Here is a 27,887-nt window from a genome sequence, read left to right on the forward strand (position 1 = left end):
ATTTCCATTTCATTTTAAATGCCTTTGGACTGGAGCTTTTACCTTTTAAAAAATTTTATTTTGAAATAATTTTAGATTTACAGAAAATTTGCAAAGAGAGAGTTCCTGTCTGAACTTCACTCACCTTGCCCTAATATTAACACCTTACATACACCTAAGAATGATCCACTTGTCAAAACTAAGAAATTGGGCTTCCCTGGTGGCGCAGTGGTTGAGAGTCTGTCTGCCGATGCAGGAGACACGGGTTCGTGCCCCGGTCCGGGAAGATCCCACATGCTGCGGAGCGGCTGGGCCCATGAGCCGTGGCCGGTGAGCCTGCGTGTCTGGAGCCTGTGCTCCGCAACGGGAGAGGCCACAACAGTGAGAGGCCCGCGTACCACCAAAAAAAAAAAATCTAAAACAAAACTAAGAAATTAACATTAGTACTGTACTATAAACGTAAATTCAGACATTGTTCAGATTTTTGTGTACTTATGTCCTTTTTCTGGTCCAGGTTACCACATTGCATTGAGACAAATAAGTTTTTACAAATTTCACCTGCTTCTTAAATTGCTCCCTTTCTTTCCCCACATGTAGCACTAACCTGGGGTCAGAGTGCCTTCCTTCATTTTTCTATCACCTTGCTTTCAGGCCAATCATTTGCTTTCCTTATGTGCTTCTCCAAAGACTGCCTTTAAGGACCCCATAGATATGAGGTCTCCATGAAGATTCCTTTAGTCAAACAAATCCTGCTCACTGCCCCGTCTCTGCATAGACTGATTCCAGGAGCCAGAGGTTTGCCCATCAGGAGACATCTCACCCAGGACAGGACTGGATCCACTGTGTTCTGGCTTCCCTCAGTGTGCATCTTCCCTATACTTTCCACTGTAATTTCACTCCATGACTTCCCTGGGCATGTCACCTGCGGGCCTAACACTTTACCTGCTTTCTCATTCATACAATCCCTGCGTCACCTTAAAATGCCTCCAAGATGCCTGAAGCATTTTGTGATGATCTTTGTGGTCCTTCCTTTGAAATGTCTATCCAAACTTCATATAGCCACCAACTCTTCAAATCATTAGGGGAAGCTCCAGATGCCCTTATTTTTTATTTTTATTTTTTGCGGTACGCGGGCCTCTCACTGTTGTGGCCTCTCCCGTTGCGGAGCACAGGTTCCAGATGCGCAGGCTCAGCGGCCATGGCTCACAGGCCCAGCCGCTCCACGGCATGTGGGATCTTCCTGGACCGGGGCACGAACCCGTGTCCCCTGCATCGGCAGGCGGACTCTCGACCACTGCACCACCAGGGAAGCCCAAGATGCCCTTATTTTTGACCATCTGTATGAAAAAAAATTTTTTTAATAATTTTTTTTTTTTTTTTTTTTTTGGCTGCGTTGGGTCTTCGTTGCTGTGCATGGGCTTTCTCTAGTTGTAGCGAGCGGGGACTACTCTTCACTGTGGTGCACGGGCTTCTCATTGCAGTGGCTTCTCTTGTTGTGGAGCACCAGCTCTAGGCACGTGGGTTTCAGTAGTTGTGGCATGCGGACTCAGTAGTTGTGGTGCACAGGCTTAGTTGCTCTGCAGCATGTGGGATCTTCCCAGACCAGCGATCGAACCTGTGTCCCCTGCATTGGCAGGCGGATTCTTAACCAGTGCCCCACCAGGGAAATCCCTGTATGAAGATTTTTGACAGCAATTTATTTTATGTCTCTGGCACAGAGAGTTGGACAAATCTCTTCAGTTGATGGTACATCATTTTGTCATTAGTAGATAGGTGCCCTCTCCTATTTTTTCCCCATTCATTCCCCTAACCATCTATTTTTCTCCCCACCCTATAAAGGGCACTCACTATAATATGTGTAATGTATGTCCACAGGTATATTGGTATTCCTAAAAGATACATAGTGCTCTTTTATGGATAGATGTGACTTCAGTCTACGTAAATGTTATTGTACCATAGATCTTATTGTATTTCTTCTTTACATGACACATGTTTTTAAGATTGATGTGTGGCTTTAAGTACCTCTGGTTCATTGTGTCTGGTGGCTACACAGTACTTCCAAGCATGCAGCCACACATTTCACTGCTCCATTTCTCCAGGGATGACACCCAGGTTTGCCTCCACAAACAATCTGCTGACAAATATACTTGTTTATGTTCCATTATAGGCCTGTTTGAGAGTTTTGGGCGAGCAATATACCCAAGAGTGGGATCATTGGCTCTTTGGGTATAACATATTTAATTCATGAAATAGAGTCAGATGGCTTCTAGAATTGTTCTACAAGTTTATACTCCCACCAGCAATGGTTCCGTTTTCTCCACATCCTTGCCAACACTTGGTAAGTGATATATGACTTGTCTAACTTTTGCCAATCTAATGATGCAAAGTGATATCATGTTTTAATTTGCATCGCTCAGAATGCTTCTAAGGTTAAGCATATCTTTACAAACTTGCCAGCTCTTCTGATTTCTCTTCTATGATTTCCTAATTTATCCATTGCTCACTTTTCCATTGGATTTCTGGTCTTTTTTCTTGTTGATCTTTGGGAGTTTCCTGTACATTGAAGGTAGTAATCCTGAGTCTGAGCAAATCTGATTCCTAGATACAGACTGCTCCAGAAATAGGTTTTTTCAATTACTATAAATATGGTTTTCCTCTTTACTATCCATTGATAAAGCCAACCACCGTTTTGTGGTTGAGCCACCATCTCCGTTCTGTGAAATCCACAACTGTGACAAGGCCCTGTACCATCAAGCAGCCCGGGCTGACCCGGGCATATGAGTAGAGGAACGGCATGATTTCAGAAACCCTGGGTAATGTACAAAGCAAGAGAAACAGGCAGAACTGGGAGAGGCTGCTACCACTAGTGACTTAAGACCCAAAGTTCACACATAAGTGTTCTTAGTCCATATGAAACTCAGCTGCTTTTTCTACAGTTTAAAGTTTCCATCTGCAATGTTGAATGAGAAACAGAGTGAAGGGGGAAAGCAAGCTGTTGGGGTATAAACGGCTTTATTCATGATGACGACAACCTCTGTGTGTTTGAAGTGAGCCTTTGCCAGACCTAAAAGGCTCTATTTTCTCAATAACCTGATACCAGCTTCTGTCACTAGCCACGGCAGCTGCACTAAGCTGTGAGCTCCCGTGTGTTATTTTTATCCCCAATACTCACTGGGACCCACTTGGTCACCATTATGTTCAAAGAAGGGTTTGGGGGCCTGAACGCTACCATCTACCTTACAGGGATAAATGTCCCATGCACAAGAAGAAGGATTTTCATTAACTGGCTGGGTAAGGCTCCCACTTGTCCTCAGAACAAGGTCCCTTAGTAAAAGCTGGGTCACAGAACTCAGCTGTGGCCAGGAGGCCTCAGCAAGTCTTCCTGGTCTCTCTCTCTAAATCGGAGGGGTCATGACCAGCTGTATGGAGGAGGATGGCTGCCCTTCTCAGAGAGGCCAGGCCCTTTGGTGGTCACTATATGGAGAAATAAATCAGAAGAGAAGAAATTGAGTCATGAATCCCCACCCAGCAATAGAATATTTCTCTTCCTGGGTGCAGCCATCTTGCCTTCGGATCTGGACTGGCCTCCCATCCTCAGCACCACTATCAGAAGTTTGTTAAACCGGAGCATGGCATAAACAGCCTTGAGGTCGTCAGATCTTATCTTCTTTGAGTCCCTTCTGATACCAAGGCCCTCACACTGCCCATTAGGCAATTCCACCCAGCTTCCCAGCCAGAGTTCTGAACGCCACCTGATCCTTGGTCGCCTTTCACCCCTAACCCAGCAGAGGCCGCTAGAGTGATGCAGATGAAGCCAGAGTTGGCCAGAGCAGTGAAAGGAGGTCCCAGAGGCTGGCAGAATACCCTGTCCTCTACAAGCTCTGAGTCCAACCACCCAGCTGGGACAAGCACTCTGAGCCTCCTGCTTGGAGTTCCCTTTATCCTTCTCAGATGTGAAGATAGGGCCAGACTATTTCCATTTTATTATTTTTTAAAATATGTTTACTACCATATTTTTTGGCTCCTGATGTTTTTTAATTGCCAAAAAATAGTTACTAAATTGTGGTCTATTTCAAATATTTATACTTAGTAAATTAAAGCTTGTGACCCCCCCATACACACATACATACACACATGTAATGCAGCATAATGGTGCAATTCACAAGCCATATGAAAATAATAATAGTTTACAGCACACTACAGCTGGTGATCTGGTAATGGGACAAGTTTGGGATGCATGTTTTCTGCTAATCCCAGTGAGTGAGGCTGAGTGTAGCTCTTTGATGGATATAAAACCCTACACATTTAAGGTCTGTATTTGAGGCCCTTCATAAACGTGAGGCCCTAGCTAAACGGCCACTGGTCCACTGTCCCCTCTCCACCCTCACCATCCATGGACCAGGCTACAGTGAAATATGACACTAAGTGCAGAGTGGATAAGAGGAAGGTGGAGAAGGTTCAAGAGTTACTGGTCCCCCTCTTCCAGCTCCCAACCTGTCACCTCAGTGGAGAAATGCTCTCCGCTGGCCGGAGGAACATAGCTGGATGGCGAGGGGAAAGCTTCTCTGTACCTGGCTGTTCTCTGTACAAGCCTCCATTCCAGAGTTTCCACTCTGGTTCATTATTCCCTCCCCTTAGGCCCCAGACCCTTTTCCTGTGTTTGTGTTGTTTTTGTCAAAGCAGGAAGTCTTCCTGGAAATATTCCAGAAATCCAGCATCCTCCTCCTAACCCAGGGGACACTGGCTTCATGTGCGCCCCACAACCACACCTCAACTCTGGGCTAGAACAATGATGCCAGAACAACAGGAAGCCATCTTCCCAGGGACCCAGCATCTTGCCCTCAGGGTGAACATCAGCACTGGGCCTGCCTCTCTCCCTCAGCAACACTCAGAGCAACTCCTTGCAGTAGAAAACAATAATCAGGGAGGGAAAAATGTGAAGTTTTTTAAAACAATTTGAAAAATGTGGAAGAGTGCTAGGAGGAAAACACTAGCCCATGTTTCCACAGTGCTGCTCTTCCTCATGCCCCTTTTTTCCACCCAGGACCTGAAGGCTGAGCACCATGACTACCCAACCAGATCTGCTGTGTCTGGTGGGTGCTCAGTCTTTCAATCTCCACCTAAGACCTGAAGGCTGAGCACCATGACTACCCAACCAGATCTGCTGTGTCTGGTGGGTGCTCAGTCTTTCAACCTCCACCTCCTTGTTCAGCTATCAGAATCCACATCTCATCTAGTTGTCACCAGAGATGATGAGGCTAATGTGAGTGCCTGGCGAGGCCACAGTGTGTTCCCTCCCATGGGAAAGTTGTTTTGCAGACCAATAGCTCAGGTGTCAAGAGTCTGGGGATGCTATTCCTACTGGATGCTCCTGGAAAAGGGGGGTTCTGTGGCCAAAATATATTTGGTGGGGCTTCATACACAGGTTCACAATCCTTTATCCACAATGTTGAAGTCCAAAAAGTCCTGAAAACCAAAAGTTTTTTCATAACTCAGGGACAGAACCTGACCTAAATTGATCTGTAAGTTTTCAGATTCTTTATTTAACTTACTTAGTGTGACTATCCAGAAGTTTTTCTGCAGAAATATGTGATTACAGGGCCTGTCCCACTCTGCTGGGGATGCTATGGGATAAATAGCATATTCATCACATTACCTTATTGAAATCTGAAAAATTCTGAATTCCAAATACATCTCATCCCAAGGGTTTGGGGTAATGGATTGTGAACTGTATAAATGCCCTTATTGGACCTTTATTCTGAACATAATATTTCAAGGGCTCTGAGAAGCCTTGTTGTAGACAAGAAACTAAGTCCACAGAGCATTCCCCAAACTTATTTGGCTACAAAAATCTTTGTTCCACTTAGTATCTACCTCCTGGAATTTCCACGTGGACACTTTGGGAAACACAGGATGTTTAGAAGAATTTAACTGTCTAAGAATGGACTCTCAGATGTAGGAAAAGGTGGATCTTCCTGAGCACTCTTAGATCCTAGGCCCTAGGGACAACTTTTCCTCACTCTCAGGGCTAAGACAGTGGGCAAGATGAAAAGCTATAATAGGGAAGACAGAGGCAAGACTTTGATGACTCATGTAGGCCTGGAACAGGGACAAGGTCTGCTGGAAAGCCCAATTAGGACAGACACATCTGTTGAGAGTCAAACTGCAGAGCCAGACAAGAACCAGGAGGGAAACAGTTAAGAGTTCAGGTAAAGATTGGAAACCGAGAGATAAGCAGGATCTAAGGCAGGGGTCCCCAACCACCTGTCCTTGGCCTGTTAAGAACCAAACCGGGCCGCACAGCAGGAGGTGAGGGGAGGGAGAGCGAGCCAGCGAAGTTCATCTGCCGCTCCCCATCACTCTCCATCGCTAGCATTACCGCCTGAACCATCGCTTGCATTACTGCCAGAACCATACCCCTACCCCTGGTCCGTGGAAAAATTTTCTTCCATGAAACAGGCCCCTGGTGCCAAAAAGGCTGGGGACCGCTGATCTAAAGCACTCAGGAGTACAAGTACCCAACATGAAACATCCTCGAAACTAAAGCAGTGTTTTGCCTCATCCTCTGAGTTTTTACATGCTTCCTATAAAGACCCACTTTATAGGAGTCTGGAGTTTACAGGTAGAAAGACAAGGGAGGGCTCTGTGTTAAATCAGTGAATAGGCAGGTAACCCACCTAATATCCTCTCTTGACCCAGGTGGAAGGGATACTTGTGAGAATAGCATATTCAGGCAATAAGGTTTGCAATATTCTTCTTGTGTCTCTGGTCTCTTGGCTGCTGCTTGTTATCATTTGTTGAAATTATGCATTGACCAAAAACGTTGGGCTCCAATACCATGTGTCAGCAGCATCAGAGCTGGGAGCCCTGGCCTATCAGAATAGGGTTCTATTCTGATCTATTCAGAATAGGTGAGGAGGCGGTCATCTTGGCTAGTATCCCTTAACAGTCCTGGGTCTATCAGGTGGCAGGAAACTCTTCAGAGTTAGCTCTGGGTAACTCTAGGATAATTCATCATTGGTTTTCTCTAAACTCTTTTTTTGTTGTTGTTGTCTTTTAAGCAGAGGTCTTATTAGAAGCCCAAATGATTTAAATTTATTTATTTATTTATTTATGGCTGTGTTGGGTCTTCGTTTCTGTGCGAGGGCCTTCACCAGTTGTGGCAAGTGGGGGCCACTCTTCATCGCGGTACACGGGGCCTCTCACTATCGCGGCCTCTCTCGTTGCGGAGCACAGGCTCCAGACTCTCAGGCTCAGTAATTGTGGCTCACGGGCCCAGTTGCTCCTCAGCAAGTGGGATCTTCCCAGACCAGGGCTTGAACCGGTGTCCCCTGCATTGGCAGGCAGATTCTCAACCACTGCACCACCAGGGAAGCCTCTCTCTGAACTCTTAAAACTGGTGCTTGGGAGCGGCAGGAGCATACTGGGAAAAGGATGTGTCCGGTCCATCCAGGACTTTGTTGCCACTGACCCCTGTCTCTTGCTGCTGTAAATACAGTATACACAAGTCCTTAAAAAAATAGTTTTTTCTAAAACTCTCACGCTCGCCCTCTGGCTACCTCCTTATGTCTGCCCCTTACAATTCATTCTCTGTCTCAGGATTTCTCAACCTTGGCACTATTGACATTTGGGACCAGATAATTCTTTGCTGTGTGTGACTGTCTTTTGTAGGATGTTAGTTACCCACTAGATGCCAGTAGCATCCCCCTAGCTGTAACAGCCAAAAATGTTTCCAGACACTGCCAGATGTCTCCTGAGGGGCAAAATCACTCCCTGTTGAGAACCACTGCTCTATCTGAATGAGGAAGTAGCACTGCAGACTGAGTGACTGCCTCGGAGAGACCCCAGCTTTGCCCTGGGCTAGCTGTGTGCTAAGACATCTATAGTATTTCCTGTGTGACCCTGTAATATTTCCCACTGAATTTAACCTCTCTAAGCCTCAGTTTCCTCACTCATAAAATAGAAAAAAAATAATAGTAAATATCTCAGGCTTTCTGGGAGGATTAAATGAAGAAACTTACGTAAAAAGATTATAGTGCTTGGCATAAAAGAGCATTCCAATACCTGTGGGTTATTATTAACCCCTGTCCCTAGGTGCTCCACACCTGCCTTCAAAGTGACCACTAACTTATCTTAAACTTGTTTATAAAACACTTCATAATCTGACCTTACCTCTTTAACTTCATTTCTCCAACACTTCCTCCAAACTCAACACTCCAGAGCTATCGAGTGCTTGCAATTCCAGGGAAGCAACCAAGATTTTTTTATGGCCCTTGCACTCTTTGTACTTGTTGTGATGTTCCATATGCCTGGTTCTCTCTTCTCCTATGTACCCTTTGAGTCTCAGCATGGACAGCACCAGGTCCAGGAAGGCTTCCTCTCCCCGAGTCTGGCCAGAGGAGCCTTCTTTGCACCTTCCCCATCATCACGCTTCTGACATTGCGTGGTCCTGGTTCTCTGTCTCAGTCACTCTCCCGACGGGGATCTCTGTGAAGCAAGGGATACTGCATTGCTCTCTGCAGAGTCTCCAGTACCTAGTACAGTGCCTGATGTCCAACAGGATGCCATAGTGCTTGTCCAGTCAATGACTAACACTGTGAATTACTTTAGCACTAATATGGAAAAGGTTTCTCTTTTTCTCTTCTTTCTTGGGTAACGATGTATTATTCTTTCTGTTTGAATAGGGAGTACTTGCAAATGGAACAAAATTTAAAAGTTATCAGGGGGCTTCCCTGGTGGCGCAGTGGTTGAGAGTCCGCCTGCCGATGCAGGGGACACGGGTTCGTGCCCCGGTCCGGGAAGATCCCACATACCGCGGAGCGGCTGGGCCCATGAGCCACGGCCGCTGGGCCTGCATGTCCGGAGCCTGTGCTCCGCAACAGGAGAGGCCACAACAATGAGAGGCCCGTGTACCGCAAAAAAAAAAAAAAAAAAAAAAAAAGTTATCAAAGAAGGGTAAGAGAGAAAAGTAAGACTCCCTTTCCTGTCCTCCAACCACCCACTTTCCCTTCCTAGAGACAACTACAGTACCATGCAACCTTCCAGAGATGTCCAACTATGCATTTTAAACAGAGTCTTTGTAATTTAGCACTGTCAGGACTCCAGCCTGGGCAATAGGCAAGAGTCCTCCTGATTCCCCAAATCCCACTTTCCATACTCAAGAAAATTGTCTCATTGGGTGCAGGAAACAAACTTTAGACTCTCCTCAAAGGCAGCAAGGTAGAAGTTGGGAAAATCTGGTAGATCCCAGCATGCCCACCACCCTCAAATCTCCTAAACTGTACAAACACACACACACACACACACACACACACACACACACACACACATACACACAGTAAAAGCAGAAGTGTGGGGATGCTCTAGGGGACCTTCCCTGGTACAGTCACCTGCAAAGCCCCACCCTCTCCCTTACTATCTTGAGAAATCTGAGTGAGAGGGAGGGCCAGGCCCAGCTTCAGGCTTCCTCCTCTCTCCCCAATAAGAGGAAGCAAAGTTCAATGCTTAGTCACTTCCCATTGGGTTGGGCTTTACCTGGGGGTCTGAGTCACACACAGGTGCCAGGGAGGGAAAGGTGCTGCCCAACATGACACAACTGCCTGCCCAGGAAGGAGATTAGCCGTTGGGGGTTGCAGGGACCACTACAAGTCTGATTGTGGATGCTAAGAACCCCTGCTCTTTGAGGGACTTTGGAGTCCCAGGCCAGGGGCAAGGCCTTAGGATAGAGAATCAAGAATCTGTGGCTTCTTTGCCTGTCTGTGTTCCAGGCACTTGGTGGGCCCTCAGTAAATGTTATTTCCCTCCTCCTCTCTCTGAGTAGAGGAGAGAGTCCAGGGCCTGAGGAACACCAATAAACATGTGACTGACCAAACATTTCAGCCACGCCAGGGGCTTCCTGGAGCCAGCCAGACATGACCAACCCAACCCTGGGAGAAGCTGGACTGCAGACTGGGGACCTTCACCTCTGCTTGACTTTCACTGTTCCTGAAGCAACTGTTTCCACTCCCATTAAGCTGTGCTAACTATAGTAGGCAAATAGTGGCCTCCCAAAGATGTCAACATCCTAATCCCTGGGACTTATGAATATGTTACCTTATATGGCAAAGGAGACTTTGCAGATATGATTAAGTTAAGGATCTTGAGATGGGGAGATTGTCCTGAATTATCCAGGTGGACCCAATATAATCACAAGGGTCCTTTAGACGGAAACAGAAGGACCAGAGTGAGAGGAAGGGAGGTAATGAAGGAAGCAGAGGTCAGAGTGCTATGGGACCATGAGCCAAGGAATGTGGGCAGCCTTTACAAGCTGGAAAAGGCAAGGAAAGAGATTCCACCTAGACCCTCCAGTCCTGCTGATTCATTTTGGACTTTTGACCTCTAGAACTGTAAGATAATACATTTGTATTATTCTAAGCTACTATATTTGTGGTCCTTTGTTATAGCAGAAATTGGAAACTAATGTAGATTTTGGTACAAAAAGTAGGGCACTGATGTAACAAATACCCTAAAAACTAAGTGGCTTTGGAATTGGGCAGTAGGCAGTGAATGGAAGAATTTTTAGAAGCATGATAGAAAAAGCCTAGGTTGTCTTGAACAGCCTGTTAGTAGAACTATGGATGTTAAAAACTCTACTGGTGAGGGATAAGAAGAAAGTGAAGAGCACAGTAGAGAAAACATATTGTTTTAGATAATATCTAAATCATAAACAGAATATTAGTAAAAATATGGACATTGAAGGTACAGCTGGTGAAGGCCTGGAAGTGAGGAATATTTTATTGGAAACTGAAGAGGGGGATGTCTTTGTTATATAGTGGCAGAAACTTAGCTGAATTGTATCCTATAGTTTTATGGAAAGCAGAACTTGTGAGGAATGAACTTGGGTATTTAGCTTAGGAGATTTCCAAGCAAAGTGTTGAAGGTGAAATCTGATTTATGTTTGATCTTTATAGTAAAATGTGAGAGGAAAGAAGTAAACTGAGGGAAGAACTCTGAATAAAAAGGAACCAGGACTTAGTGGTCTGGGAGATTCTCACCCTATCCAGATTGGAAAAGACGTTATAATTAGCAGATTCACTCTCAGGAAACAATACTCTAGAGAGAAAGTCAAAGTTGTGACTGGACGACCTTCTGCTAATACAAAAAGTCAGAGCATTTATTACTACAAAATGCTCTTACAATGGATTGGGCATGTTACTCATGGATCCCCACAACCATCTCAGCAGAATCCAGAGATAGAGATGGGATCATCCAAGAAAAATCTGTGGAGAAGACTTTTATCTAATGGAGTGAATGCCTATGACATATGTGAGAGACCCACAAGGTTCGTAAGAATTTTATATCAGTAGAAACACTTTGGACTGAAAGTGACAGAGAAAACAAAATGAAAGAAGATTATCAGACTCTCAACATTCCACAGGCAGGAAACAGGGTGATAAAAGTTCTTGCTGCAAACATAAGTTACCCTTCAAGTAAAAGGAAAAATGACTCTGAGAGAGGAGGGGCAACCCCAGAGGACAGAGCCTTGAGCCACAGAGGATTATTCTCAGTCCTTGAAACCTAAAGGAGTTTGCCCAGCAGTATTTTGACATTTCTTGGGACCAGTGACTTCTTTTTTTCTTCCATTTTCTCCCTTTTTGAATGAGAATGTCTATAACTATTATCCTATGCCTATTCCTAGAAGCAGATAACTTGTTTCTTGAGTTTCACAGGTTCACAGATGGAGAGAACATGGGTCTTAGGATGGATTATATCCAGTGCCTCACTCATACCTTATTTAAGAATATTTAGATGATGAAAGTTGGGGCTTTTGAGGTGATGAGATTTTAGGCTTTGAGTTCATGCTCTAATGGGTCGAGATTTGGGAGGATGTTGGAATGGGGGTGAGTGTATTTTGTATATGTGATGATTGTGAATCTTTGGGGGCCAGAGAGCGGACTGTTGTGGGCCAAATAATGACCCTCAAGAATATCCACATCCTAATCCCTGGAATCTATGACTATGTTAGCTTACATGAAAAAAGGGACTTTGTAGATGTGATTAAGTTATGATCTTGAGATGGGGAGATTATTCTAGATTATCTGGGTAGGACCGACATAATCACAATCTATAAGGGGATCTTTATAAGAGGGAAACAGGAGAGTCAGGGTGAGAGAGGGAGATGTGATGCCAGAAGCAAAGGTCAGAGTGATGTGGAGTCATGAGCTAAGGAATGTGGGTAGCCTCTAGAAGCTAGAAAAGGCAAGGAAATAGATTCTGCTCCCCTAGAATCTCCAGAAGGAATTCAGCCCTGCTGACCCATTTTGGATTTCTGACCTCCAGAATTGTAAAATAATGCCTTTATGTTATTTTAAGTCACTAAATTTGTGGTAATGTGTTACAGCAGCAGTAGAAAACTAATACACTAACCCTTTTCCTACACCAAGCTCCACACCACTCAAGCCAACCTACTCCCCCTCCCACCTGAGGCCCTTCCCACCTTTCTATCTCCTCCATATTTCCAACTTGACATTTCTAACCTCCCCCACAGGATTCCACCAATTGTTTCTTTGGCACTCCTTCGCTTTCTCTTATTTCCTGATTCTTCCCAGATCTGCATCATCCTTTAACCTGATGGTTCTTAACCCTAACGATACATTAAAATCACTTGGGTGGGGGTGGGAGGGACGACTTGTATAAAATATTGAAGCCCCATCCCAGACTAATTAAATCAGACTCTCTGGAGATGGGGTTCAGATATCAGGTCACTGTTAAAGCTCCCCAGGTGATTCTAACATGCATCCATCATTGAGAATGCCTGCTGACCTGTTGCTCCGGGGTTATCAAACTTTCACATGCATAAGAATCACCTGGAGAACTCTGAATGTGGCTGCCAGGTCCTCAGGTCCAGAGATTTGGGGTCAATACATCTGATACTCAGATCCTGCTTTTCTAACAAGCTCCCCAGAAGTGCAGATGCAGGTGGCATTTGTAACTTTGAGAGACATTTCCACAGCCTTCTGTCTGCTCCCTCCCCAGGAGACTCAGCTAACTGATAAAATGAATTCCTTAGATCAGTGATTCTCAATCTTTGATGAATACCAGAATCACCTAGGGAGTTTGCTAAAAATACAGTTGCCCAGATACCAATCCAGTTTTGTTTAACCACGTTATGGTTAACAAGCTCCCCAGGTGGTTCGTGTGCATACTGAAGTCTGAGAATCAATGCATTAGATGGGTGGTTCTCAAACTTGAGTATGTAAAAGAATCACCTGGAGGTCTTGTTAAAACACAGATTGCTGGGCCCCACCTCTAGAGTTGCTGATTCAGTAGGTTTGAGTGGGACCTGATAATTTTGCACTTCTAACATGTGCTAGGTGATCTGAAGTTGCTGATTTAAGGACCATACCTGGAGAGCCACTGCTTTAGATGGATGTTCTAAGCAAAATGTTTATCCCACCCCGTGCCTCTGTCCATCCTTCCTCCTCATTCTCTCAGCCATGAAGTAGTCCAGCTAAGGACAGAGAAAGGGCCGAGGTAAGTGCCTGAGGGAGTCTTGATGTGATGGGGCTACAAGAAGGGGCTGTCAGAGCAGGACTTCTGGTAAGCTCACCATTGGGGCATCTGGCAGAATTCTAATAGCCAGGGATGGTGGCCAAATTCCAGTGGAGAATAAAAGTGATCTGATCGATAGCTGTTAACTCCATATATATATATATATATATATATATATATATATATATATATATATATATATATATATATATATATATATATATATATATATATATATATATATATCCAGCTCCCCTGGGGCTCAAAAGCTTAGAGTTCCCCAGGCAGAGCCTCTCAGCCTGTGATGGAAAGAGGTATACAGGTGTAGTGAGCAGTAAGAGAAAATCTGAGGCAGGGGCTGACCCATGTCACCAGGCTAATCAGAGGGAAATCCCAACTGGAGCTAGAGTCCTGTTCACCCATGGCACTGACACCAGCTCTGGAAAGAGAGAGCTAAAGAGACTGCAGAGCGAGGATGAGAAGAGCCAGGAGAGAAAGGAAAGTCATTCCGTTTCCTTTATATTCAGAGGGAGTGAGAAAGTAAAGGCAATTGGCAGACCACAGAAAAGGGGGATGGAGGGATTGGGTTGAAAACACTATCAGCCAGAGTTCTTACAAAATCGACTTCACCTTCACACCCTGCATGCAGAACTTGGTTATGTGCCAAGTGTGTATGATCTTCCCGAACACCAGAAGTCATGTCTCAGTTCTAGGAAGCCATAAGGCAAACAGCTAGATACAGCGTCTGCTAATCCCCTTATACATACCACAGACCCATCCACCAGTTCACTGACAGTGCATCAGTGCGCTGACAGTGCACTGGGAGGTCTTGGAGAAATTCCTTAAGTCAGAACCCCAGTCACAGGGCTGAACAGACCTGGGATGTTTAGGAAACAAGCGTCAACCCCCACAGGTTTGGATGACATCACCACTTGGTGACTATGGTGATGAGGATTTTTCCAGTTGAGTGGACAGAGTCACATAGGCCATCAGCAGGTCTAGCTTGCCCTGTAGATACTGATCCTCAAAATTGCACCAGTAGGGACTTCCCTGATGGCGCAGTGGTTGAGACTCCGCCTGCCAACGCAGGGGACATGGGTTTGAGCCCTGGTCCGGGAAGATCCCACATGCTGTGGAGCGACTGAGCCCACATGCCACAACTACTGAGCCAAAAATAAATAAATAAATAAGAATAACGAATTTAAAAAAAAAATTGCACCAGTAGTAACTCTAGTTCGGTCAACTACCTACTAGATATGGCTTTAGGGAAATCACTTACAGTGAAACCTCAGTTTCTCACCTGTAAAATTATGCAGTATCTTACTTATCCAAAGACAGGAGGCTAAACCAAATGATACGTCCTTCTCCTCCTTTCACCCCATCCAGGCTCCAAGTCTATCCTATCCCCCCCAAATCTCCCATATCTGTACCCTCCCCTCCCACATCCCTGCCACTGCCCTGGTTCAGACACTCTTCAGCTCCTACCTGGCTAATTGTACTAGTCTCTGAGCTGGTTTTCCCTGCCCATAGTCTCATCTAGGCCAAAGGATCTTCTTTTACTCAAATCTTTCACACTGCTGTCACATGCTCCAAACTTTCTAATGACTCCCCATAACAATAAAATCCAAAGTCCTTCATGTGGCAGGCAGGGTCCTCTAGGCCCTCAGGTTTCAGCTCTCGGCAATTCCTCCAGCTAAATTGCCTCTCTAACATTGGCCCTGTATAGCCCATCCCCTTGAACTACATGCAGTTCCTTGAGGGCTCCATGCATTCTCCTTCCTCTTTACCTTTGCACATACTGTTTCCTGTACTCAGATTGTCATTTGTCCCTTCCATATTTGCCCTTTGAGACTCCACTGTTAGCCCTCCATGCCCATCTCACACATCTTCCTCATAGCTATGCTCTCACTGTAGTCCGTTCACTTGCTTGTCTGTCCCTCACTTTACCTTTAGCCCATTGAAGCTGAGACTCTACACCCAGTACACATCATCATCTCTACACCCAGTACACAGCACAGTGCCAGGCCCATGACCAACTCTCGATAAATGTTTGTTAAATGAATGAGTGAAATGAGTGAAGAATAAACCAATGAATCAGTGAATATCTTGAGTCCTCTCTCAGCCCCCAAACCTCACCAAACTGGCTGTAACGCCCTTCTTTTAGAAGTCCTTTTAAAAAATGTAAACTCTTTGGGCTGGTAGCATATTAAAGTTAATGAGTTATTTTAGACCTTAACTAGGTGGTCAGGCAGAACAAGGGCACCAAAAAAAAAAAAAAAAAAAAAAGCCTGAGGAAAAGAGGTATAAGGGCAATGGTAGGGAGGGCACCAGAGAGAAATTTCACCCCCATTTCCTTTTAAATGCAAATAATACTGTCTCATATGTACATATAGATTACAAGTAACTTTCACATACTTTATGATGCCTCAATCCAGAAAGGTAGGTTGGATGGGTGTTATTAACTACATTGTAAATAATCTCTCTCTTGGAGAGATTTGCAATACCACAGGAAATGGCTATGACAAAATATGACAAAAGCAAAGGACAAGATACAAAATTATGTATAGAGTGTGAACACAGCTATGTAAAAAAGAAGCAGAGAAAAATGGAAACATCAGAATACATTCATTCAGTAAACATTTATTAAATATCTGCCATATTCTAGACATCATGCTTGATGCTGGGGATTTAGTGATGATCAAAACACAGTCAGGACTTCCCTGGTGGCACAGTGGTTAAGAATCTCCCTGCCACTGCATGGGACACAGGTTCGATCCCTGGTCCAGGAAGATCCCACATGCTGCAGAGCAACTAAGCCCGTGCACCACAAACTACTGAGCCTGCGCTCTAGGGCCTGCGAGCCACAACTACTGAAGCCAGCGCGCCTAGAGCCCATGCTCTGCAGCAAGAGAAGCCAAAGAGAAGCCACCGCAAGCCTGTGCACCACAATGAAGAGTAGCCCCCACTCGCCACAGCTAGAGAAAGCTGGAGCGCAGCAACAAAGACCCAATGCAGCCTAAAATAAATAACTAATTTAAAAAACCAAAAAACCCCACACACTGTCCCTCATGGAAGTTACATTTTGGTGGGGAAAAGCAAACGTTAATCAAATAGTGATGCAGCAGAAGTAAAATTGCAATAGTGACAAGTGCATCAGAGAGGTGATACATAGTGTAATGAGACTGTAGGCAAAATAGTGAGACCTTCTACAGATAGAGGCAACCCAGGAAAGACTTTCTTGGCAAAGAGATCTCTGAAGCATGAGGAAGAACTTAAACAGTCAAAGAAAGTCCCACGCAGAAGGAACATGACTAACAAGGGCCCTGTGGTGAGAGAGGAACTGATGAGTAAGAGAATGGCTGAATAGGGCAAGCCTGGGAGAGGCTGGTGCCAGATGGAGCTAAAGAGGAGGTAGGAGCTGGACCCTGCCCAAGCTAGCCAGCCAGGAGCAGTGGGAGTTATTAAGAGAGATAGTCAATGGGGGAGGCCAGTTGGGAAGCTATTGTGGTGGTCTAGGCAAGAGTTGATGGTGGGATGGGCTCAGCTAATGGTGGTGGTGAAAATGGAGAGACATGGATGACCTCAAGAACTCTTAAGCAGGGCTTCCCTGGTGGCGCAGTGGTTAAGAATCCTCCTGCCAATGCAGGGGACACGGGTTCGAGCCCTAATCCGGGAAAGTCCCACCTGCCGCGGAGCAACTAGGCCCGTGAGCCACAACTGCTGAAGCCCATGCACCTGGAGCCCATACTCCACAACAGAAAAGGCCACCACGATGAGAGGCTGCACACCGCTGCGAGGAATGACCCCCGCGTGCCGCAACTAGAGAAAAGCCCATGCGCAGCAACGAAGACCCAACGGGGCCAAAAATAAATAAATAAATAAAATAAATTTAAAGAACTCTTAGGCAAATTGCCAGGATTTGGAGATGGATGGGATGGTAGGGGGTGCGTGGTGAAAGGAGAGAAGCATCTGGATGACTTTTAGGTTTCTGGATGTGAATGGAAGTGGTGCCGTCACCCAAGACAGAGTGTAATGGATGAAGCCCATCGGGTTGGGACCTGAAGACAGGGCTGGTTTGGGGCAGGTTGAGTTTGAAGTGCCCTATATGTGAAAACCAAAAGAGGACGTCAAGTAGACAATGGAAAGTAAGGGTTTGGATCTCAGAGGAGAGGTCTGGCTGGAGATAATCATTGTAAATCAACTGTTGATTGATGGTCATTTAAACCTGGGTGTGAATAAGACTGTGTGGGAGAGAGTTTAGGGTGGGAAGAGGAGCTGGTCTAGGGTCTGGTCTTGGGGAACCCAATATTCAGGGCCAAGTAGAGGAGGTTGAGATGGCAAAGGAGACCCAAGAAGCTAGAGATGTTAGCAATGGCTGGGTGGGTGGAGGGAGGATGAATTGGGAGATTGGGCTTGACATATATACACTACTACATATAAAATAGGTAACAAATGAGAGCCTACTGTATAGTACAGGGAACTCTACTCAGTACTGTGTGGTGAACTAAATGGGAAGGACATCTAAAAAAGAGTGGATATATGTATACATATAACTGATTCACTTTGCTGCACAGCAGAAACTAACACAACCTTGTAAAGTAACTATACTCCAATAAAAATTAATTTTTAAAAATGGCGGTAGAATGCTATGGAAGCATTTTACTTTTATAGTTACTTTTACAATTGGGTGGAAATTTTTAGTTCAGAGAAAAAAACCTTTTTATGCCTCCGTGACCTTAATTAACCTTCTAGATTTACTGCCTGAGGGCAAGAAGTGATATTCAAAATATTTAACTAGCAGGACTTCCGAGTACCAACACGTGGAAGGCAGCTGGAGGAGGGAAGGAATCTCAGAGGCCCCTGCTAGGGGCCCTCTGCCAGGCATTAACCCTGTGGTTGCTGGATTATGAAGAACTGGAAAGAGGCTGGGTGGCAGGGGACCATGTCAGGGGTGGGGTGTGTGTGGATCTTGGGACATCAGTGTTTTAGAGATTGAGAAGTACTGGCACCTGCTACTAAGTATCAGCCCTGCCTAAGGGTCCTCACCTGCTGGATCCCAGCAGCTCCTTACTCCCACCCCTACTCCATGCTTGCTCACTGCCCCTCCCAACTCTTTTCTCTACCACAGCAGTTTATTCATCACTTCTTGAGAACACCTTGGTTTTCTTTTCATGCCTTCATTATCTTCCCTATCCCTGGAATGCCTTTCTCCTCCTTGTTTGGCAAATTTCTTTGCATCTTTGCAGGCCCAGGTAAAATATCACCTCCTCTGGGAAGTCTCCCTTTATTTGCCAAGGCAGAATTACTTACTTCCTCATCATTGTTCCACACATTTATACATACTTTTATTATAGCAAAAATATTACAATTTTTATCACATTAAATTGTGGTCATCGTTCTGTCTCCTTTGCAAAGTTGTGAGCTCCTTGAGGACTAGCACTATGTCCTATTCATTCCTGTATCCCCAGCATCTAAAACAGTGCCTGGTGTCAAGGTCCTTAAAAAAATTTTTCTTTTAAGGTTGTTGAATGACTCCCAATGGGACTGCAAGGTCGGAATGGGGCCTAGACTATCTTTTCTCCCAATTTGCTACTTAAAACTCAGCATTAGTACTAATACATGCTGCAACATGGATGAAACTGGAAAACATGGTAGGGAGAGAAGTCAGTCACAAAAGACTAGGTGCTATATGATTCTATTTATATGAAATGTCCAGAATAGGCAAACTCATAGAGACAGAAAGTAGATTAGGGGCTGAGGGGGTTGGGGAGAAAATCGGAGTGATTACTAATAGGTATGGGGTTTCTTTTTTTTAAATTTTATTGGATTATAGTTGATTTACAATGTTGTGTTAGTTTCAGGTGTACAGCAAAGTGATTCAATTATACATATACATATATTCATTCTTTTTCCAATTCTTTTCTCATATAGGTTATCACAGAATATTGTGTAGAGTTCCCTGTGCTATACAGTAGGTCCTTGTTGGTTATCTTTTTTATATATAGTAGTGTGTGTATGTCAATTCCAAGCTCCTGATTTATCCCTCTTACACGGTATGGGGTTTATTTTTTAGTTGGTGAAAATGTTCTAGAATTGATTGTGGTGATAGTTGCACAACTCTGTGAATATACTAAAAAATCATTGAGTTGCACACTTTAAATGGGTGAATTGTATGGTATGTGATTTAGTATACCTCAGTAGTACTGTTATTTAAAGAACACCTCAGCAAACTCCTCTCACTGTGATTCAAAGGGCGGGCTCAAATGTCAGCAGCTGGGGAGGAAGGTGGACAAACAGGGATGAGGGTGGAGGGGTGTATTCAGGGGTGGTGTTGTTGTGCAGGGTTGGCTTGGGAAAGGCAGAGCATGAGTGGAAATCAAGTTGAGTCCTGATAATAGCATGAGCCACAGACTATTTCAGAAGGAGGGGTTCTGGTGAAAACAAAAACCACTTCAATGAAATCAGGTTTCAACCAAAAAGGCTGAGGTTTGCTTGAGAAGGGTAAAGTTTTACTTTGAAACTGGTGGCTGAGTGTGATTTGCTCACTTGGCCTGGGAATCTTTTAAGAGGAAAGAATTATAATCTAGGCCAGGGTTGAAATTCGGATACACTTAGCCTCCCTGCACCCAGCATCCCTGAAGTAGGGAGCTTGAAAAGAGGGCTGCTAACCTTCGCTCAGGTTGGGCCCTGCTGAGAGTGCCGGGCCTGTGCACTCTGGAGCCAGCACTCTGCTACTTACCAGCCACATTGCCTTGGGCAAGTCACCTAATCTCTCTGTATCTCCATTTTCTCTTCTGTTAAATGGGGCTAAGGATGGCACCTTCCCCATAGGATTGTTATAAGGATTAAACCAGATAATAGGTGAAGAACTTAGTACAATGTCCAGCACTTAGGGAGCACTAGAAAAAGGCAGTCCCTAAAGTGAGTGACAGGGTTGTATCTGGAGCCTTGAAACTGGTTGCTGGAGAAGTGGCTGATTCCTGCTACCCCGGAGTGAGGTCTGTGACTGGGAAGAGGTAGCAGCTGGCTGGGGGTCGGTCAGGTGGCTGGGAAATGGTCTGAAGATTGTTAGCAGTGCATTGCTCAACCCACCAGTAGGGCTCATACTCCCTGTTTTCAGTGTCTGTGAGCCCTGATGCTGGCGCTGTTCATGTTGGAACAAGATCTTTCTTGGCCCCTGCGGGGTATGCAGAGGCTGAGCAGCAACTCAGCCTGGGCTGGGCTCCTTAGCTTCACATCTTTGCCTTTTCTCTCCTAGCAGGTTTCATCTTCCACAAAATACACCTATGCAATCCTGGGGTAAAGAGGGGAAGGGGTTCCCATTCAATTCTACGAGAATTTACAGAGTTTTGTAATAGTAGCCACTGTTTTTGTGCCTTTACTAGGTGCCAGGATTATGGCTAAGAGATTTATGAACGCATGAATCCTTATAACAATCCTGGGAGGTAGATATCTCTTTTATACAGATGAGGAAACTGAGACACAAAAGGTTAAGAGTTTTTCCCAAGTCATACAGCTAGTATTTTAGAGTCAGGAATCTAGTCCAGGCCACCTGACTCAAAATCCATGCTCGGAACATCATACTGAATGAAACATGCTAGATTATGGGGATTAAAAGCTGAATACTCTGGGTCCTTGCCCTCCAGGGGTCCATTGTCTAGGGATCCTCTGAACAGGAAGCCCAGGAGACCTTGTGCCCCCAAACCCCACTCAGAAATCTAACTGTTCATGCAGAGAACATACGCTGACCACGTCTTGAATTTTTGGGCCCTTCACATAATCTGGCCAATTGTCACCAATGTATCTCAATCAGGGCTGCATATCAGAAACACCTAGGGAATTTTTCTAAAATCACGAGCCCTGGCACCAGCCCTGACCTGAATCACAATCTCTGTGGGTAGAACATAAACATATATATATATATATTTTTTTTAAGTTCACAGGTGACTTGGTTAAGAAACATGGCCAGAACTCACTAGCATAGCTTGGAAATTCCAAAATTTTGGCATCCAACTGTAACTCCTGAACTGCCTTCTACATCCAGTTCTTAAGAAGCTGATGTTTGGTTCAAAATATATGTACATGCCCATTAGGATATCACCCAGCTTTAGATTCTGAGCTCCCTGATATGAGGGATAGCAAAGGCTGGTCATGAGCTTCATTAACACACACTGAGGAAACTCAGCACCAGCCCCACGCACAGATGATGGGAAATTATGTCTTCTGTTTCCTGAATGCCACAGACTCAAGCTGGGCTGGGTTTGGGATCAGCAATTTTCACTCATGCACATGTCCCCCTTGGTTGAAGTCAGCCCAAGGATTGTTGGGGTCAGAGTGAAGAGTATATGGTAGGATCACCGTGTAAAGTTGTACAAGATGTGCACTGCACAGAGGCATGAGGCTGGGGAGGGAACTAGGAGTTGACAAAGCCTGCACACCATTTACCAAGCTGTGGACTTCTGGCTTGGGGCACATTTTTGTACCTTATGTGCTATGGAGGGTCTGTTCCACAAGTCTCCTAGCTTCTCCTCCCAAAGCCCCATTAAGTCCAGATATCGCCCCACAGGAAACTCTGGGGTGCATTCCACCATTGTCATTTTCTACTTTTTATCATCCCAACTCCCTCCCATACAAGCATGAGGGAAGAGCCAAAATTTTCAGAAAAATCACATTTGATCAACCATACTTATTCAAAATTACAAAAATAGATATAAATAAAAATACCAGAATATAATTATTAAATATTCAGTGTACAGGAATGGTCCTCACCTCACTCAGTGAGGATTGGATGAACTCGGCGGGAAGGTCAGAAGGGATAACTGGCCAAGAATGGACATCTATGTGAAAGTGAGACTGGAAATTTAGTGCTGGTCACAGTGTGTGCCCCAGAATGGTACATTTATACATATCATCACCTGGGAGACCCAAGAGGCCCCACAACCTCTCCAAACAGGCCATTCTGTGTGATGTCACAGTCCATACAATTTGGGGAAGTATCTAGACTTGCAGTCAGACACAGAACACCAGCTCTTACACTGACACAGCCTGTGCACAAGTGTGCCAACATACACACACGTATATAACATTTCCTGATACATTCATGGAATGTCAGAGCCCTTCCCTCAAGTCATTTAGTGTCCCTACTCTCCAAACCACTGTTCCTGCATTGGCCAAGCTCTCTCAAGAGACCTCAGTTCTGTTACACTTCCTAATTGGGAAATTATTCATTTCCCAACAGTGGGCCTCATGAATGGCCCACTGCCAGGGAGCTGGCTCTCCTTCCACCTATGCACAGGAGATACCATTTTTAACTCCAGGAAGCTTTAGTCCAGAAAACGACAATACCATTCTGGCTCAGGACCACCCTTCCATCCTGGCCAGGGGAGATCTGGGCGTCCAGCACCCAGACGTGTATCTGAGGGTGAAGCTACTGTCACTCACCCTGATGGGCAGCACAAGCAAAACCACCTCTGCAGAGCTCATCGTCCTCAGTCTCTTCGTTACATATAGCTGTGCAGATGGCCCTACTGCAAAAATGACGGTCACTGTGGGAGTGGGTGGTACCCGCCTCTTCCCTTGGTTCTCTGGGGGCCCTCAGAGGGCTAGGCCATTCTCTCCCCCAATGTGAGTGTGGATCCAGGGCAGGAAGCTTGAGACCCTTGTGTAGACGCCTGGCTTTTCCTTCATGGCACATTCACGGCCCCAGCTCACAATCCCAGTCAGAGTCATGCGGCCTTGGGTGAAGCAGACCAGCGGCCCCCCTGAGTCTCCCTGTTAAGCCAAGGACACAAAAGGTGAGCCCTGGGAGAAGTGAGAAGGGGGCCATCTGATCCTACGAGCCAATCATGCCCGAGAGAAAAGGGAGAGTTTCCTAGAGTCAAAGTCCTTGGTGACTCCCCATTTCCTACCACACCAAGTTTAAAAATCCCCTGCTTGGCTTTCGAAGTCCTGTTATCTACAGTTTTACCTACATTTTCAGACCCTACTTCTCCTTCCCATCCCAAAATATGCCATGCTCATTCTCATTTTTGTATCTTGCAACTGAAATGCTCTCTTTTATTTCCTCTGCCTCCTCAAATTCCTATTGAGTCACATTCTCTCTGAAGTGCCCCCCTCAGTGACCATCTAGTTGGTTCTCACCTCCCTCTCCTAAACAGCTGATCATTTATAATTCACACCACACTCTGAGCACTGAATTGTGTTATTTTCTGTTGTTTTCTCTTTCTTAGGGTCTTAGTCCCCCTCCCTCCTTGAGTCTGAAGTGCCTACAATAGAGCCAGGCTCTTGACAAATGTTTGGTAAATACATAAGGACTGGTTTAAACCTTCTAAGACCTGAACCCCCGGTCCTGGCTTCTTGGGATTTTGACTGGAGAGAGGCTCCCCAAAGCTGGTAGGGACAGGCCCAGGAGCCCAGGGAGATCTAGGGGTGATGGAGAAAGATGCTTGGAACTCTCACCTGGCAGGAATCTGTTTCCCACTGTGGGTCAGCCGCACACAGCATTTTGCTGGTGACTTCAGTGCCATAGTAGTGGGGCTGCTGACACTCCTCGTGGGAAACCAGCTTCACAGTAGTCATTTTCAGCTGCTCTGGATAGATATAGTCAGCTAGATGGAGGAAACGGGGGAATGTACATTAAAATGTGTCTGTTGGGACTCTCTGCCAGGGAGGTCCAAAAAGTGTCCCTACCAGGGAAAGCCCTTATTTTTTTCCACCCACATCTAAGTCTTTACCCCACCTATAGTCCCTCATCCCTCACCCATTTAACTTTATGGCTCATCATTCCCTAAACAATGCTCCCCACTCCATCCCTGGACCCATCTGCTGCCTCCACAGTGCTCCCATCTCTACATCCACAGTCCTCTCTTGATCAAGCTGAGCTCACTTCCAGGTTACAACACTCCCTCAGGACCCTCTCAGCCAGACCCAAATGTCACTTACAGGGATTCTCTTTTCCAAAGCCAGTAACCTCACAGCTTGTGCCAAAACGTGCATCCCCATTCGCTGGGGGCAGGCAGATGACCTGTATGGACCGGGATGGCTGTGCACACTGGCCTGTGCTGGAACGGATCTTCAGCAAGGCTGGGGGAGCATGAAGCGGTCAGAGGGGAAAGATCACCACCTAGTCAGGTGGTCACTATCTCTCCCCTCCAAACCCTGAGGGAATGGCTGTCTATCCCTATGTCAGAGTCAGAGGTCATCCTGGGAGGTCTGCTGGTAGCTTGTCACCTGAAACAAGTCTCCCCTGTCCCATGCTTCAAGGGCTTTGTTCCAGCTGCTGACAAAGCCTTGGACAGCCAGGGCAACTGCATACAGCTGTATGAGTTTTTTTCCTGCAAAAAACAGCTCATAAAGCCCTGGCTGAGGTAGCTGGGCTGAAATCCCGCCCAATAATCTCTCCAAGTTCTATATCCTGGGACAGACAGAGGCTCCATCCAACAATGGAAGGGGCATCCCAGCCCAAGCTATATGCCATCAGGGCCATTGCCACCCAGAAGAGGATACCTGTTTGGAAATTCAGGGACTCTACAGAGGAGCACCAGGCCCCTCACGTTTTCCACTCTGAACCCTTCCCCACCACTCCTTTGTCGTGTAAAGCAGGGTCTTCAAGTTCCCCTACAACCCCAACTTCACACGTGGGTCTCTTCTCAGACCCCCATTCCCACAGCTATCATCATCACGGCAGATGAGGGTTTTCCACTCACCAATATCATTGTGGTGAGCAAGGGTGTCAGCACTGTAGTCCTTATGTAAGATGAGCTTTTGCACCTCAAACTGCATCTCGCCAGGCGTGATGGAGTTAAGCTTTGACCGACCCAGGTAGACAATGTAGTCCTCCTTCCTTTGGTATTCACTGTGGGAGGGGAGATCAGTCAGTCTGATCTTGTGAGATCCTGTCACTTCCCCCTCCCCACCACAGCGACCTCAGAGCATCACTTGTCCCCAAGGCCATGGGCCATATAGAGAGAAGCCAAGGGGGTAGAAATAAGGGGAATCTTTTGCTGGGAAGGAGGAAGGGATTTGTTTGGGGTAGGGCAGGAGGGTCAGGGAGAAGAGACAGAGGGACATACATGAAGCAGTGTGTGGCGCTGACCACCCAGCAGGGATTGATGAGGCTGCCACCGCACACGTAGGTAACAGAGCCTGCACGGTGCCTCCTATAGATGGCTGCAAACCAAGGCTGGTTCTCGATGGTGGTGAATTCTCCCCCAACAATCTTAAAGCGGGGCCTCAGAGCCTTCTGGCCACACTGTAACTTTTCTGGAGGAGATAGGGCATTTCTTTCTGGAGGAGAAAGAAAGTGATATCTTGGGGAGGGAGGAAGGATAAAGTGTCCTTCTCCTGGTCCTCTGACCTCCCAGTTTTTCAGGGCCAGGCAGGCCTCTCTCCTGCAGGCCTCCCTCCTCATCCCTCCTATGATGGAATAAGGGAAGAAATGAGTTTGTCCCCTTCCACCCACCATCATAAACAGGCCAGTGACACTCACCAGAAGAGCAGCTGTGCACCATGCACTCCTGGACAACCTGCATTAGGCCAACATGCACATAGCACCAGGGTCTCCTCTGATTGTCTGGGTTCCTGGCAACACAGAGGGGAGAAGGGTGCCATTCCAACCCAGAATGCCTTTTCTGTGTCCTCCCCTCCAGGGAAGACTCAACCAGAGGCCTTGATTTTCTCATGCTATGGCCAGCACTTGGCAAGCAGAAAAGATGGTAACGAGGGTTTCTGTGAGGCCATAAGGAGGGTCCTTGCTGCCCCCACCTCACCTGCAGTAATTGTGTTTCCCCAGTCCCAGCTGAAGGGCATCAGGTCTGTGGGCATGGTACGTTTTCCGAAGGATGGTGGGAGAGTTCCAGGCCAGGCAGGGCCGGCCGCTGGTGTCAGTGTTGGCCTTCCCTCGGTAAGAGTGACCATTCCCCTGATAGCAGGTTTTCGATGTATCTATGGGAGGATGTGAGGATGAGAATATTAGAAAGAGAAGGAAGTTCAGACAGGCATTTTAGAGATCCTGTCAGGCCTCACATGATTTCAGTGAGGCAGAAGATACTAGAAAGGGTCTCCTTCCATCCCCACCTCACATTTGTGCAGCCTCAGCTTCATGACATAGTGTGTGTTCATGTTTGACTGTGAATCACATGAGGATAAAGATGCCCCCCACTCTACCTCCTAATTCCTGCCTGCTCTTGCATCCCACCCATGTCTCCCTGCCCCCAAGTCTCTGGTGCCCCCTCCTCCCCAGTTGGAGTCAGGATCCCCATACCTATCTCACAGTGTTCCCCTTGGAATTTCTTTGGGCAGTCGCATCGTTGAATGTTGGAGAAGTACTTGTAGGACACACATTTTCCTCCATTCAGACAGCCACACTTCGCTGGAGAGCACAAAGATTGGGGGGTAAGCAAGGAGCATAGGTGGAGGCAAAGGGGGAGCCAGCAGGGACAGGGAGGGGCTGCCTCCTGAGGCTTTTCCAAGATATCTGTGCAACCAGATATTGTGCAAGGGGTGGATACTCACAGGCACCAGACACTTGATGAAGTTCATGGCTGCCCTGGAAGAGATGCAGGCGGGGGGAGAGATTGAAAGGAAAAGTTCACCAAAGGACCCATGTTCCTGGGACCCCAGGGTGAGGATAAACTGGCCCCAATCCCCAAACTCAGCCTTCCCTCCAGCTCCCTCTCTCCTTACCCTGTTCATGTCTAACTATCCCTCAAATGGAAGATCATCAGCTTCTAGCAGGGAGAAATGAATTGACTCAAGCAAGCTTCACAAATCAGATACCAGCAGGTTGGGGCAGTCCCTGTGGCGTCTTCCTCCCTTGCCGGAAAGTGCAAGCTCCCTTGGTTCTCAAGGCCCCAATGCCACACCTGTCCTATTTCCCGGGGAGGGTTTGGCCCTGCTGTTGATGGAATTCGGAGGACTCCAGCTTCCTATGCAGCCCCTTCCTTCCCCAGCGCTTTTCAGGGGTCTTGCAAGCCCCCTCCTCCCGCCGCCAAGAGTCAAAAGCAGGGAAGCCAACTCACCTCGGAGTCTCTCACGACCAGGGCGCAGAGGAGCAGGCATGCCAGCAGGAGTCTCATGGTGGCGAGGCTGGGGCTCTAGACAGCGGCTCTACAAGGGAAGGAGAAGTCAGGGGAAGAAGCGGAGGAGCGCGCGAAGGCGGACCGGGTGGGTTACTGCAGTTCAGGGCTGGAGCCCCTAAGTCCCCTGCGGGAAGAGCCCGCGGTGACCAGGCTCCCCAGGCCCGGCCGTCTATCCTCTCTGGAGGCTCAGAGGTCGTGGCGCAGCCTGCACTGGTCCCCGCAGGGGAATACATGGGCACGGAGCGCGGTGACTCAGCGTGCAGCCGCAGCCGAGCCGGGGCAGCGAGTAAGGAGAAGTAA

At 46.5% G+C, this 27,887-nt stretch overlaps 1 protein-coding gene across 9 annotated transcripts in view; it reads right to left on the reverse strand.

Moving 5' to 3' along the window:
• The window catches only part of PLAU (plasminogen activator, urokinase), a 35,326-nt gene that overhangs the window by 5,306 nt on the left and 2,133 nt on the right, over positions 1–27,887 (reverse strand). For 3 of the 9 annotated variants that reach the window (XM_067710483.1, XM_067710482.1, XM_067710478.1), the window contains exons 2-11: positions 27,528–27,615; positions 27,022–27,055; positions 26,771–26,878; positions 26,277–26,451; positions 25,997–26,088; positions 25,581–25,794; positions 25,215–25,363; positions 24,451–24,591; positions 23,968–24,116; positions 19,312–23,280 (exon numbers count right to left, since the gene is read on the reverse strand). In XM_067710483.1, coding sequence (XP_067566584.1) covers positions 23,104–23,280; positions 23,968–24,116; positions 24,451–24,591; positions 25,215–25,363; positions 25,581–25,794; positions 25,997–26,088; positions 26,277–26,451; positions 26,771–26,878; positions 27,022–27,055; positions 27,528–27,584 — 1,296 coding nt within the window. In that variant the 5' untranslated portion in view covers positions 27,585–27,615 and the 3' untranslated portion in view covers positions 19,312–23,103. Of the gene's footprint in view, positions 1–13,248; positions 13,469–19,311; positions 23,281–23,967; positions 24,117–24,450; positions 24,592–25,214; positions 25,364–25,580; positions 25,795–25,996; positions 26,089–26,276; positions 26,452–26,770; positions 26,879–27,021; positions 27,056–27,527; positions 27,616–27,887 lie in introns of those variants that run through there. The other 6 variants (XM_067710481.1, XR_010935941.1, XM_067710480.1 and 3 more) reach the window with 6 other exon arrangements.

Source organism: Pseudorca crassidens, chromosome 16 (assembly GCF_039906515.1).
Source record: "Pseudorca crassidens isolate mPseCra1 chromosome 16, mPseCra1.hap1, whole genome shotgun sequence".
NCBI classification, from domain to species: domain Eukaryota; kingdom Metazoa; phylum Chordata; class Mammalia; order Artiodactyla; family Delphinidae; genus Pseudorca; species Pseudorca crassidens.